Source organism: Schistocerca nitens, chromosome 4 (assembly GCF_023898315.1).
Source record: "Schistocerca nitens isolate TAMUIC-IGC-003100 chromosome 4, iqSchNite1.1, whole genome shotgun sequence".
In the NCBI taxonomy this organism is placed as follows: domain Eukaryota; kingdom Metazoa; phylum Arthropoda; class Insecta; order Orthoptera; family Acrididae; genus Schistocerca; species Schistocerca nitens.
The window spans coordinates 906298354-906314049 of NC_064617.1; the positions used below are offsets into that span (position 1 = coordinate 906298354).

The 15696-nt window shown below is 42.3% G+C and overlaps 1 protein-coding gene across 3 annotated transcripts in view; it reads right to left on the reverse strand.

Annotated features, from left to right (window-relative positions):
- Positions 1-15696, reverse strand: part of LOC126253477 (WD repeat-containing protein 19) — a 328532-nt gene that overhangs the window by 49168 nt on the left and 263668 nt on the right. For all 3 annotated transcript variants that reach the window (XM_049954835.1, XM_049954834.1, XM_049954836.1), the window contains 2 exons: positions 5866-6018; positions 5639-5735 (listed from right to left, as the gene is read on the reverse strand). In XM_049954835.1, coding sequence (XP_049810792.1) covers positions 5639-5735; positions 5866-6018 — 250 coding nt within the window. The remainder of the gene's footprint in view (positions 1-5638; positions 5736-5865; positions 6019-15696) is intronic.

A 15696-nucleotide genomic window follows, 5' to 3' on the forward strand; every position in this document is an offset into this window, starting at 1 on the left:
GTTGCAGTAGGTACTGGGAGATGAAAAAGCTGGCACAGGATAGAGTAGCATGGAGAGCTGCATCAAACCAGTCTCAGGACTGAAGACCACAACAACAACAATCGGGCAGGTAGGTTAGAAAATTTAAAAACGGAAATGGATAGGTTAAAGTTAGATATAGTGGGAATTAGTGAAGTTCCGTGGCAGGAGAAATAAGACTTCTGGTCAGGTGAATACAGGGTTATAAATACAAAATCAAATAGGGGTAATGCAGGAGTGGCTTTAATAATGAATAGGAAAATAGCAGTGCGGGTAAGCTACTCCAAACAGCACAGTGAATGCATTATTGTGGCTAATATAGACACGAAGCCGATGCCTACCACATTAGTACAAGTTTATATGCCAACTAGCTCTGCAGATGATGAAGAAACTGGTGAAATGTAAGATGAGAATTTATTCTGGTAGTGAAGGGAGACAAAAATTTAATAGTCATGAATGACTGGAATTCAACAGTAGGAAAAGGAAGAGAAGGAAACATAGTAGATGAATATGGATTGGGGCTAAGAAATGAAAGAGGAAGCCGCCTGGTAGAATTTTGCACAGAGCACAACTTAATCATAGCTAACACTTAGTTCAAGAATCACGAAAGAAGGTTGTATACATGGAAGAACCCTGGAGATACTAGAAGGTTTCAGATAGATTATATAATGGTAAGACAGAGATTTAGGAACCAGGTTTTAAATTGTTAGACATTTCCAGGGGCAGATGTGGACTCTGACCATAATCTATTGGTTATGAACTGTAGATTACAACTGAAGAAACTGCAAAAAGGTGGGAATTTAAGGAGATTGAACCTGGATAAACTGACGAAACCAGAGGTTGTAGACAGTTTCAGGGAGAGCATAAGGGAACAATTGACAGGAATGGGGGAAAGAAATACAGTAGAAGAAGAATGGGTAGCTTTGAGAGATGAAACAGTGAAGGTAGCAGAGGATCAAGTAGGTAAAAAGACGAGGGCTAGTAGAAATCCATGGGTAACAGAAGAGATAATGAATTTAATTGATGAAAGGAGAAAATACAAAAATGCAGTAAATGAAGCAGGCAAAAAGGAATACAAACGTTTCAAAAATTAGATCGACAGGAAGTGCAAAATGGCTAAGCAGGGATGGCTAGAGGACAAATGTAAGGATGTAGAGACTTATCTCACCAGGGGTAAGATAGATACTGCACACAGGAAAATTAAAGAGACCTTTGGAGAAAAGAGAACCACTTGCATGAATATCAAGAGCTCAGATGGAAACCCAGTTCTAAGCAAAGAAGGGAAATCAGAAAGGTGGAAGGAGTATATAGAGGGTCTATACAGGTGCGATGTTCTTGAGGACAATATTATGGAAATGGAAGAGGATGTAGATGAAGATGAAATGGAGATATGATACTGCGTGTAGAGTTCGACAGAGCACTGAAAGACCTGAGTCAAAACAAGGCCCCGGGAGTAGACAACATTCAATAAGAACACCTGATAGCCTTCGGATAGCCAGTCCTGACAAAACTCTACCATCTGGTGAGCAAGATGAATGAGACAGGCGAAATTCCCTCAGACTTCAAGAAGAATATAATAATTCCAATCCCAAAGAAAGCTGGTGTTGACAGATGTGAAAATTACCGAACTATCAGTTTAATAATTCACAGCTGCAAAATACTAAATCGAATTCTTTCCAGACGAATGGAAAAACTGGTAGAAGCCGACCTCGGGGAAGATCAGTTTGGATTCCGTAGAAATGTTGGAACACATGAGGCAATAGATTAAGGAAAGGCAAACCTACGTTTCTAGCATATGTAGACTTAGAGAAAGCTTTTGACAATGTTGACTGGAATACTCTCTTTCAAATTCTGAAGGTGGCAGGGGTAAAATACAGGGAGCGAAAGGCTATTTACTATTTGTACAGAAACCAGATGGCAGTTATAAAGAGTCGAGGGGCATGAAAGGGAAGCAGTGGTTGGGAAAGGAGTGAGACAGGGTTGTAGCCTCTCCCCGATGCTATTCAATCTGTATATTGAGCAAGCAGTAAAGGAAACAAAAGAAAATTTCGGAGTAGGTATTAAAATCCATGGAGAAGAAATAAAAACTTTGAGGTTCGCCGATGACATTGTGATTCTGTCAGAGACAGCAAAGGACTTGGAAGAGCAGTTGAACGGAATGGACAGTGTCTTGTAAGAAGGGTATAAGATGAACATCTACAAAGCAAAACGAGGATAATGGAATGTAGTCGAATTAAGTCGGGTGATGCTGAGGGAATTAGTTTGGGAAATGAGACACTTAAAGTAGTAAAGGAGTTTTGCTGTTTGGGGAGCAAAATAACTGATGATGGTCGAAGTAGAGAGGATACAAAATGTAGACTGGCAACGGCAAGGAAAGCGTTTCTGAAGAAGAGAAATTTGTTAACATCAAGTATTGATTTAAGTGTCAGGAAGTCATTTCTGAAAGTATTCGTATGGAGTGTAGCCATGTATGGAAGTGAAACATGGACGATAAATAGTTTAGACAAGAAGAGAATAGAAGCTTTTGAAATGTGGTGCTACAGAAGAACGCTGAAGATTAGATGGGTAGATCACATTACTAATGAGGAGGTATTGAATTGGATTGGGGAGAAGAGGGGTTTGTGGCACAACTTGACTAGAAGAAGGGATCGGTTGGTAGGACATGTTCTGAGGCATCAAGGGATCACCAATTTAGTATTGGAGGGCAGTGTGGAGGGTAAAAATCGTAGAGGGAGACCAAGAGATGAATACACTAAGCAGATCCAGAAGGATGTAGGCTGCAGTAGGTACTGGGAGATGAAGAAGCTTGCACAGGATAGAGTAGCATGGAGAGCTGCATCAAACCAGTCTCAGGACTGAAGACCACAACAACAACAACAACATGGCCAGTCTCTCACACGTCCTGAGATTAGGTGGCACAAGAACTCTTATCTTGGCAGGACAATGGTGTGATTTTCCTTGTGGCAGCCACAGCTTCAGTTGCTGAATTCTCCGCAGCTGTCAGCTCATCTTCCATAGAGTTCTAAACGAGAACAAGGTGTTAGCCAAAAAATGTTGGGATGCTCCTTTTGTGTCTGACAGGGTCCCACCAAGATGCAGAATCAGCTTTGCTTGTGTGAGCTGTGTGATCTTGCCATGGGTTTTTCCTTTACAGATTCAGTGTCAAGGAGGACCCCGCAGCCTCAGCCACCTTCACATCCTGCAGTCTCATGCCACCGGTGCCAGACGGGGAGACAATGGCCGCTGACACACTGCCACTGCTGTTGCAGTCACCACAGTCCCAGTTGCAAGAGGTTGCCCCCCTTCACCCTACCACCTTCCAGTAAGCCTCCACGGACGCTCCACGCACTGTTGCACCTTCATCAATGTGAGAAGATTTGCTGTTCCTGGGTATGGGTGTGCACCCTATGGCTAGGTTTCTGGCCAATGTTTCTGGGCATTACCAAGATGGATGATGGGAGAGCTTGTCATCACCTGCAGTATTGATACCACACCAGGGGTAGAGTGCATCCTGATGTTGGCAGAAAATCACGTTACAGTCTCGCCAACCCATAGCTGGCTCGATGTCACACCACCTACTGCAAATGCACGAAGCGCCACCACCAAGCTGGCAAAAGAGGAGACTGCAACAAGGCCTGCCCACTCAACTACGAGCAGAATCGGCTTAAGCTTCACCAGTTTATAGCAGTATTTCTGTGATTGTAAATGTGTATGACAGCTAGGCTCTGATTAAAGACTCTCTCTTGGACTTGTTGTTCAAGTTAAGTTATTGTACCACCGATATTATGAGTGCTGCTAATCATTTTCGCTATCTGTCAGAGCACCCACCTATTCCGCAGGACCCATCTCTGGTGAATCCAACATGCTGTTAGTCAGCAGTTGATCACTGCTATGAATATTAAACTACAGAGGAGCTAGAACATTGTTCTATGATAACCTGTTCTGCAAGATAAGCCACAGTCACTGGTGTTAGACATAATGGTTGATGTTCAGATTACATGCTATGCAAATCAGAGGTGATCATAATTTCTACCCAACGCTACCCCCTACTGGCATCACATGTACTCAGCCCATATGATAACAACAAAAACAATCTGGCAATGTTTGTTCTCCCACAGAGTAACCTTTCCTTATACACGAAACTACTTTGTGACTGAATGTAAATCATCTGCAAATTCAGGCACATAGTACATTTCATGCCAATTTGATGTTTGCTGACTGTAATGACCAGCAGTGTATTTTCCTTGTGGAAACTTCAATTACTTGACAAAATGTTATAAATAGGAATAATTTTTATAGTGCGGTGGGTAAGAATTGTAGAGGGCGAGCAAGGGATGAATACAGAAAGCAGATTCAGAAAGATGTGGGCTGCAGCAGTTATTCAGAAATGAATATGCTTGCACAGGGTAGAATAACATGGAGTGCTGCATCAAACCAGACCACAACAACAATAGTGTCGCAAAAGCTTTACTTGTTCTGGTCTTTTTAATGTCATTTCTAATTGTTTTATTACGAAAGTTACTTTCAAATAATGACAAGAGTTTATCTTGAAATACATTACAGTCAATATTGATATCTGGTTCTTTATAAATTTCAGGCCCACCTGTGACATTGAACTATTTCAATTATAAGGGGCTATTACAAATGATTCACTCTTCTTCAAAGCCGTGTATTTTTCTAAGCATTTCATGTTCAAATATGATTGATGCATGACTTTAACCATAAACCATCAAGTTTGAATTTTACACTCTACAAATGTTCTACAAGTGCCCCTCTGGTCACACGACATACGTCCAAGTGGTAGTTGGGTTCATTCCGTATCTTATGTAGCAACCTCCTGTCAATGGTCATTACAATATCATTGATGCATTCTCTGAGCTGTTCCAATATTATTGGCAATGGGGATACATAGACACAGTCTTTAATATACCCCCAAAGGAAAAATTCAGAAGGCATTAGGTCAAATGACCTGCGGGGTCCCCAATCCAGCAATGCAGAAGTTCATCATTTAGGTAGTAATGAACACCAACGTTCCAATGAGGGTGTACCTCTTCTTGCGGGAAAATGAAATTCTCAGAATCAGCAGTCAGTTTTGGAAACAAACCATAACTGCAACACTTCACAGTAAGAGGTACCTGTCACATTATTCTCACAGAAGAAAAAGAATCCACACAGCGTCACCTGTGACAACACACAGAAAATATTAACCTTGGGTGAATATCACCCATTTGCCACAATTTCATGAGGATTTTCAGTGCCCCATACTCTCACAATGTGGTAATCAATCTTTCGAGATAAATGGAAGGTCTCACATATTCCATCACACAAAAATTCTTTTCTTGCTTTGTCGCCATTTTGTAAAGGCACTGCACTCTTCATGCCAGTTGATGGACACAGTGCAAACTCAGCAAGTTTATGGTTCTATTCATGCATCAATCATATTGGTAGATGTAACACATTGGCAAATATATAACTCTGAAAATGAATGTATCATGTATAGTAGCCCTGTATTTTTGTTATTATCCTTAACAAAGTTAAATAATTTCAGGTGCTTTTGTCATGAAATGGATAGTCAATCAAATGCATGACTATTTCAGTATAGAGCAGTAAAGCTACATACCATTTACTTGTTCTTGATTGGCTATAATTAGTGCAGTTTTGGCTGCTTCTCTGTACTGCTTCCTTGCCATATAAAGACGAAACAAATATTTTGGATCCTGGAAACAAGAAATAAACATGGGAGTACATGGCTTTGAATCCAACCTAAGTGTTATTTGACCAGTAGATAAAAATGGTCTGGATATTTGCTATATGTAATGATTCTATGATGAAAATCTGCAAAGTTACCTTTGGAACGCCATCCGTATCCCCCAAAAGAAATTCTATGAGCTGATTGGCAATGTGTTCATCATTTGCGACACCCACAACGTCAATTGCATAAGATATGGCTTGAGGATCTTCAGAATTGGTTTTAAGTACTTTCATTAAGTGTTTCAAGGCCTGCAAATAATAAGACACACTTTATGCTTTAACAATGACAAAAGAAGATATCAACAATGTCTCTCATCAGTAAAAAGAAAAGAGCTAGGTACAAAGATGCCTGACCTGTAGAGACATGTAGTTTTCTCTTGTTTCTGAACCTGTGGGCAACTTTAAATGAACTTGACTTTTATGCACTTTCTGTTTTCAATAATAGTTTATAGTGCTAAGTAAAAAAGAATACAAACTTCATTTTATCAATGACATACCTGCAACAATTTGATTTAAAACAGTCTCTCATCTTATGTCCTATACAACTGAGTATTCACACACACACACACACACACACACACACACAAACACACACATACACTTGTGTAGTTACATTGCGCCACCTGAACATCAATGCCAGGACTGCAAATTGGCAGGTAGACAGAGCCAAAGAATTGCGATGAGTGGAGCGGGCAGAGTGAGAAGGAGGCGGGAAGTGGGAGGAGGGGTTGGGTAGGCGAAGGTGACAGTTCGGAGGGTGGCTGCCGAAGTTCGGGATAGTAAAGTGACACACAGGTACCAGGACCAGTGAATATGTGTGGTACGTGGTGACAAGGACATGGAGGTCTGCAATGAGAGGGCCTGATAAGCAGACGGTGTAGGTGCAATGAGTTCATGGAGATTGATATGAGGAGGGTTCTCGGAGCAAAGGATAACTCCCATCCGTATAGTTCAGAAAAACTGATGCAAGGGGGCAGAGGGTTGGGATCTAGATGGTATGGACTGTGAAGCAGCCACTGAACTCAAGTAGAATCACCAACCAGTTGTCCACAAGAATAAATGGTCACTGCCAAACAGCGGCCAAGAGTAGACTTGACCAACCAGTGGCAGAATATGCTGCTGAGGACAAAATGCTCAATTTCAATGATTGCTTCACAGCCTATGGAATTGTCGCCCCCTCCCCCCGGCACCAGCTTCACTGAACTAAGCAGATGGGAGTTACTCTTGCAACACTTCACTGTGTTGTGTGTGTGTGTGTGTGTACTTCAGCTCCTTAAAAGATTCATTCTAAAGCTAGCACCTATTATTCAGTAAGTGGTCTCCTTTACTCCTAAATTATTTACATTCTGCCAGAACTTTCCTTACAATATTAATATTTAAACCTATGAATGCAACTGAGAAGTTAATGCCCCACACAAATGGGGTTGAAAATGCAGAGGAGATTTACAGTATATCATATTATATGAGAACAGTAGTCAGTTGAAACATGATGTTATGATGGGGACAAAGATCAATGCACATGAAGTACAACAACAGAAGGAGTGTCAGGAGGTTTTGTTTGGCAGTAGTCACAGAGGGGGATATTACACCTTGTACTAACATTGTCAGGCAAAAACTGTATTTAACAATACAAATGCACAACTCTACTACATTAGCCACAATCTTTGCTATGTGAGAGTCACTCAAACAACGGTGACACAGACTCTGCCAGATTGGCAGACATAAAACACTCCCACCAAGACATGATGACGTGCAGCAGACCACAGGTTGCATGGGCATGGGTATAACAGCCCAGTGGCCACATTATGCAACACATTACATATGTCCAGGGAAGACTTCTTGATTGAGTAAAACAATAAAACAGACTTATGCTGAAGACCAACAATAAACAATTGTAACAACTAGAGAATGTTCACAAATATTATTTGCAGCAATATGTATACAGCTAATATCTGCCTGGAGTCATTTCTTCTTACAGCAGAGGCAAACAGTGAAACAAAACTCTGAAATGAATTAAATTCACTGAGATGCATGGATTTACAGGGATGAAATCAATGAAGATATCACTACACATTCAAATATAACTCAGTCTTCAGCTACAAAGTCTATGTACCACTACCTGTGAATTTAATTACTGAAATGGCTGTTGCTTTTACATAACATAATTGGATAGGTAATAATACTACTCAGCAACAAGTGACAAGAGAAAACACTTACAAAATAAATGGAAATGTGCAAGGTTTTGGAGCCAGTGGCTCCTCCTTCTGGCAGAAGGGCTGATGGGAAAGGAAGAGGGATGAAGGAAAAGAACTGGCAAGGTTTAGGAAACAGGGATAGTGGTCCAGAATCCCTTTCCTTCTCATCCTGTCCAGCAAGTCTCACTGGGCCGGGGTTCTAGGTGACTCCTCTGTAATGCTCCCAATTTCCTAAACCTTGCCAATCATTTTCCTTATCCTTCTTTTGTTCCCTCCATATCTTCATCCAGAAGAAGGAACCAATAGTGGCTCTGAAAGCTTGCTTATTTGCAAATCTTTTATACGTGATTTCCTCTGTCATTACTTGGTGCGATTATAGATCTTTATGAATATTAGATAAGGTGAGACTGAGGACATTATTTTATTTAGGCATTTAGTCCTGTTCTAATAGACACATAAGTATGTATACTGATTCTTTCATCATAACAGTGAATTAAATGCTAACTGTTAATGATTAAAAATACATAACAAAATACTTTTGTGGCATTTATGAAGCAACTTCATTAAACAATAACAAGTGTATGAAAAAGCCAATAAATCACTGTACACTATAGTAGGTTTATAAATATATTCAATCATAACTTATAATTAATTCTTAGTGATCCACTCCAGTCATAGTACTGACAAAACACCCACAGACAAAATGATTTATTAAAAGAATTACACATTACAATGGAATAATGACAATATTATGAAGAGGATAGATTGCTACTCACCATATAGTGGAAATGTTGAGTCGCAGGCAAGTACAACAAAAAGACTGCTATACAAATAAGCTTTCAGGCAAAAAGCCTTCTTCTGAATTAGACAACATAAACACAAATGTGTGCACACACGCGTGCGCGGGCGCGTGCGCGGGCGCGTGCGCGCGCGCGCGCGCACACACACACACACACACACACACACACACACACACACACACACACACACACACACACAACTTTCAGACATGACCTTTGTCTCTGGCTGCCGAGGCCAGACAGCAATCAACTGTACACAATGGGAAAAGCAATCTGGATGGTGGAGGTAAGGAGGAGGCTGGGAGGGACAGGGATAGCAGGGTAGGGGTGGGGACGGTAAAGTGCTGCTTATGGGGGCATACAGGGACAAGGTGGAGAGAGGGTAGGACAGCTAGATGCACTTTGGAGGCTAAACAGAGAGCAGGGGTGAGGGAAGGAGCGGAAAAGGAGAGAAGTAAAAAGACTGTGTAGGTGTTGGTGGAATAGAAGGCTGTGTAGTGCTGTAATGGGAACTGGGAAGGGGATAGGTGGGTAAAGGACAATGACTAACAAAAGTTGAGGCCAATAGGGTTACCGGAACTTAGGATATATTACAGGGGGAGTTCCCACCTGCACAATTCAAAAAAGCTGGTGTTTGTAGAAATGATCCAGATAGCACACGCTATGAAGCAATCACTGACATGAAGAATGTCATGTTGGGCATCACGCTCAGCAACTGCGTGGTCCAGGTGTTCCTTGGCCACGATTTGTCAGTGTCCCCTCAAGTGGATAGCTTGCTGGTTGCCATGCCCACGTAGAATGCACCACAGTGATTACAGCTTAGCTTTTAGATCACATGACTGCTTTCAGAGGTAGCCATGGCTTTGAAGGAATGCCCTTAATCAGACTGGAGTAGGTGGTGGTAGGAGGATGCATAGGGCAGGGTTGCATCTAGGTCTGATAAGGGATATGAGCCATGAAGCAAGTGCCCGCTGTCACCTACTCCAGTCCAGTCACAAACATCATCTATCCCGTCAAAGACAGAGCTACCTGTGAAATTCGTCATGTGATCTATGAGCTAAGCTGCAACCACTGTGCTGTGTTCTACATGGGCAAGACAACCAACAAGCACACTGTCCAACATGACGTTCCTAATTTCAATGACTGCTTCACAACCTGTGCCATCTGGATCCTACCTGACAAAACTAACTTATCTGAACTGCACGGCTGGAAGCTCTCTCTGCAATATATCCTATATTCCTGTAATCCTCCTGGCTTTAACCTTTGTTAGTCATTATCCTTTACCCACTTATCCCCATCCTTGTTCCATTCCAACATTTCACAGCTACATCAATGCACCCACAGTCTTTTTACTTCTCTCCTTTATTGCTACTCCCCTCATCCCTGCCCTCCGTTTAACCTCCCAAATGCACCTAGCTGCCCTACCCTCTCTCTACTTTATCCTTTTATGCCCCCACAAACAGCACACTACTGTCCCCACTATTACCCTACTATCCATCCCCCACCCCACTCAATACCTGGAACGCTTGCTGACATCTTCATTAATTATCTAGAAAACAGATTCTTTTCTGAAAATTGGCAGGAAATATTGTATATGACTTCAGGTACGTAGATGACACACCACTGCTAATACAGGGTAACTATGATGTCATAAACATTATAGTTGTTGTTGTTGTTGTTGTTGTGGTCTTCAGTCCTGAGACTGGTTTGATGCAGCTCTCTATGCTACTCTATCCTGTGCAAGCTTCTTCATCTCCCAGTACCTACTGCAACCTACATCCTTCTGAATCTGCTTGGTGTATTCATCTCTTGGTCTCCCTCTACGATTTTTACCCTCTACACTGCCCTCCAATACTAAATTGGTGATCCCTTGATGCCTCAGAACATGTCCTACCAACCGATCCCTTCTTCTAGTCAAGTTGTGCCACAAACTTCTCTTCTCCCCAATCCTATTCAACACCTCCTCATTAGTTATGTGATCTACCCATCTAATCTTCAGCATTCTTCTGTAGCACCACATTTCGAAAGCTTCTATTCTCTTCTTGTCTAAACTATTTATCGTCCATGTTTCACTTCCATACATGGCTACACTCCATACAAATACTTTCAGAAACGACTTCCTGACATTTAAATCTATACTCGATGTTAACAAATTTCTCTTCTTCAGAAACGCTTTCCTTCCCATTGCCAGTCTACATTTTATATCCTCTCTACTTCGACCATCATCAGTTATTTTGCTCCCTAAATAGCAAAACTCCTTTACTAGTTCAAGTGTCTCATTTCCTAATCTAATTCCCTCAGCATCACCCGACTTAATTCGACTACATTCCATTATCCTCGTTTTGCTTTCACTGATGTTCATCTTATACCCTCCTTTCAAGACTGTCCATTCCGTTCAACTGCTCTTCCAAGTCCTTTGCTGTCTCTCACAGAATCACAATGTCATCGGCGAACCTCAAAATTTTTATTTCTTCTCCATGGATTTTAATACCTACTCCGAAATTTTCTTTTGTTTCCTTTACTGCTTGCTCAATATACAGACTGAATAACATCGGGGATAGGCTACAACCCTGTCTCACTCCTTTCCCAACCACTGCTTCCCTTTCATACCCCTCGACTCGTATGACTGCCATCTGGTTTCTCTACAAATTGTAAATAGCCTTTCGCTCCCTGTATTTTACCCTTGCCACCTTCAGAATTTGAAAGAGAGTATTCCAGTTAACATTGTCAAAAGCTTTCTCTAAGTCTACAAATGATAGAAACGTAGGTTTGCCTTTCCTTAATCTAGCTTCTAAGTAAGTCGTAGGGTCAGTATTACCTCACGTGTTCCAATATTTCTACGGAATCCAAACTGATCTTCCCCGAGGTCACCTTCTACTAGTTTTTCTATTCGTCTGTAAAGAATTCGCGTTAGTATTTTGCAGCTGTGACTTACTAAACTGATAGTTCGGTAATTTCCACATCAGTCAACACCTGCTTTCTTTGGGATTGGAATTATTATATTCTTCTTGAAGTCTGAGGGTATTTCGCCTGTCTCATACATCTTGCTCACCAGATGGTAGAGTTTTGTCAGGACTGGCTCTCCCAATGCCGTCAGTAGTCCTAATGGAATGTTGTCTACTCCTGGGGCCTTGTTTCGACTTAGGTCTTTCAGTGCTCTGTCAAACTCTTAACGCAGTATCATATCTCCCATTTCCTCTTCATCTACATCCTCTTCCCTTTCCATAATATTGTCCTCAAGTACATCGCCCTTGTATTGACCCTCTATATACTCCTTCCTGCTTTCCCTTCTTTGCTTAGAACTGGGTTTCCATTTGAGCTCTTAATATTCATACAAGTGGTTCTCTTTTCTCCAAAGGTCTCTTTAATTTTCCTGTAGGCAGTATCTGTCTTACCCCTAGTGAGATAAGCCTCTACATCCTTACATTTATCCTCTAGCCATCCCTGCTTAGCCATTTTGCACTTCCTGTCGATCTCATTTTTGAGACATTTGTATTCCTTTTTGTCTGCTTCATTTACTGCATTTTTATATTTTCTCCTTTCATCAATTAAATTCAATATTTCTTCTGTTACCCAAGGAATTCTACTAGCCCTCGTCTTTTTACCTACTTGATCCTATGCTGCCTTCACTACTTCATCCCTCAAAGCTACCCATTCATCTTCTACTGTATTTCTTTCCCCCATTCCTGCCATTTGTTCCCTTACGCTCTCCCTGAAACTCTGTACAACCTCTGGTTTAGTCAGTTTATCCAGGTCCCATTTCCTTAAATTACCAACTTTTTGCAGTTTCTTCAGTTGTAATCTACAGTTCATAACCAATAGATTGTGGTCAGAGTCCACATCTGCCCCTGGAAATGTCTAACAATTTAAAACCTGGTTCCTAAATCTCTGTCTTACCATTATATAATCTATCTGAAATCTGTCAGTATCTCCAGGCTTCTTCCATGTATACAACCTTCTTTTATGATTCTTGAACCAAGTGTTAGCTATGATTAAGTTATGCTCTGTGCAAAATTCGACTAGGCGGCTTCCTCTTTCATTTCTTAGCCCCAATCCATATTCACCTACTACATTTCCTTCTCTCCCTTTTCCTACTACTGAATTCCAGTCACCCATGACTATTAAATTTTCAGCTCCCTTCACTATCTGAATAATTTCTTTTATTTTGTCATACATTTCTTCAATTTCTTCGTCATCTGCAGAGCTAGTTGGCATATAAACTTGTACTACTGTAGTAGGCGTGGGCTTCGTGTCTATCTTGGCCACAATAATGCGTTCACTATGCTGTTGGTAGTAGCTTACCCGCATTCCTATTTTTTATTCATCATTAAACCTACTCCTACATTACCCCTATTTGACTTTGTATTTATAACCCTGTATTCGCCTGACCAAAAGTCTTGTTCCTCCTGCCACCGAACTTCAGTAATTCCCACTATATCTAACTTTAACCTATCCATTTCCCTTTTTAAATTTTCTAACCTACCTGCCCAATTAATGGATCTGACATTCCACACTCAGATCGGTAGAACGCCAGTTTTTTCTCTCCTGATAACGACGTCCTCCTGAGTAGTCCCCACCCGGAGATCCGAATGGGGGACTATTTTACTTCCGGAATATTTTACCCAAGAGGACGCCTTCATCATTAACCATACAGTAAAGCTGCATGCCCTCAGGAAAAATAACGGCTGTAGTTTCCCATTGCTTTCAACCATTCGCAGTACCAGCACAGCAAGGCTGTTTGGTTAGTGTTACAAGGCCAGATCAGTCAATCATCCAGACTGTTGCCCCTGCAACTACTGAAAAGGCTGCTGCCCCACCAACGGCAAGGTCTATGGTTCATGGTTCATGGTTCATAACTTGCATTAAATAATTAAATTTACTTGTGAGACTGAAACAAATAAATCTATTACTCTTCTACATCTATCAATTTGGAATGAAATCAAACAATGGAAAATCCATGATGCAATGTAACAATACGAGAGAAGGAAAGTTGCTACTCACCATATAGCGGAGATGCTGTGCCACGATAGGCACAATAAAAAGATTCACACAATCATAGCTTTCGGCCATTAAGGCCTTTGTCAGCAGTCGACACACATACACACACGCACACACACACTCACGCAAGCACAACTTGCACAAACATCTGCAGTCTCAGAGAGCTGAAACTACACTGCGAGCAGCAGCACCAGTGCATGATGGAAGTGGCGACTGGGTGGGAGTAAGGAGGAGGATGCGGCGGGGAGGGGGAGCGGTAGTATGGTGGGACTGGCGGACAGTCATGTGTTGCAGTTTAGACGGAGGGCAGGAGAGGAGGTGTGGAGGGGGTAAGTAGCGGAAAGGAGAGAAATAAAAGAAATTAAAATACTGGGTTTGGCGTTGAAATGACGGCTGTGTAGTGCTGGAATGGGAACAGGGAGGGGGCTGGATGGGCGAGGACAGTGACTAACGAAGGTTGAGGCCATGAGGGTTACAGGAACGTAGGATGTAATGCAGGGAAAGTTCCCACCTGCACAATTCTGAAAAACTGGTATTGGTGGAAAGGATCCATATGGCACAGGCTGTGAAGCAGTCATTGAGATTAGGGGTATCATTTTTGGCAGCATGTTCAGCTACAGGTTGGCCCACTTGTTTTTTGGCCACAGTTTGTCAGTGGCCGTTCATGCAGACAGACAGCTTGTTGGTTGTAATGCCTACATAGAATGCAGCACAGTGGTTGCAGCTTAGCTTGTAGATCATATGACTGGTTTCACAGGTAGCCCTGCCTTTGATGTGATAGGTAATGTTAGTGACCGGACTGGAGTAGGTGGCGGTAGGAGGATGCATGGGACAGGTCTTGCATCTAGGTCTGTTATGGGGGTATGAGCCGTGAGGTAAGGGATTGGGAGCAGGGGTTGTGTAAGGATGGACAAGTATATTGTGTAGGTTTGGTGGACAGCGGAATACCACAGCAGGAGGGGTGGGAAGGATATTGGGGAGGACATTTCTCATTTCAGGGCACGGCGAGAGATAACCAAAACCCTGGCGGAGAATGTAATTCAGTTGCTCCAGTCCCGGATGGTACTGAGTTAAGAGGGGAATGTTCCTCTGTGGCCGGACTGTGGGACTTTGGGAGGTGGGGAGAGACTGGAAAGATAAGACACGGGAAATTTGTTTTTGTACAAGAATGGGAGGATAATTACGGTCAGTGAAGGCTTCAGTGAGACCCTCGGTATATTTAGAGGGGGACTGCTCGTCACTGCAGATGCGACAACCACGGGTGGCTAGGCTGTATGGAAGCGACTTCTTGGTATGAAATGGGTGGCAGCTGTCGAAGTGGAGGTATTGCTGGTGGTTAGTAGGTTTGATATGGACAAAGGTACTGATGTAGCCAACTCTGAGGCGGCGGTCAACATCTAGGAAGGTGGTTTGTTGGGTTGAGTAGGACCAGGTGAAGCAAATGGCGGAGAAGTTGTCGTTGATCTGGAGGAATGTGAATAAGGTGTCCTCACCTTCAATCCAGATAGCAAAGATGTCATCAATGAATCTGAACTAGTTGAGGGGTTTAGGATTCTGGGTTTTTAGGAAGGATTCCTCTAGGTGGCCCATGAATAGGTTAGCATGGGATGGTGCCATGCAGGTACCCATAGCCGTACCATGGATTTGTTTGTAGGTAATGCCTTCAAAGGAGAAGTAATTGTGGGTGAGGATATAGTTGGTCATGGAGACTAGGAAGGAGGTTGTTGGTCTGGAATTCATAGGGCGTCTGGAAAGGTAGTGTTAGATGGCAGTAAGGCCATGGGCATTAGGAATGTTAGTGTACAGGAAGGTGGCATCAATAGTGACGAGCAGGGTACCGTGTGTTAAAGGGAGAGGAACTGTGGATAGTCGGTCGAGGAAACGGTTGGTATCTTTTATGTAGGAGGATAGGTTCCGGGTAATAGGTAGAAGGT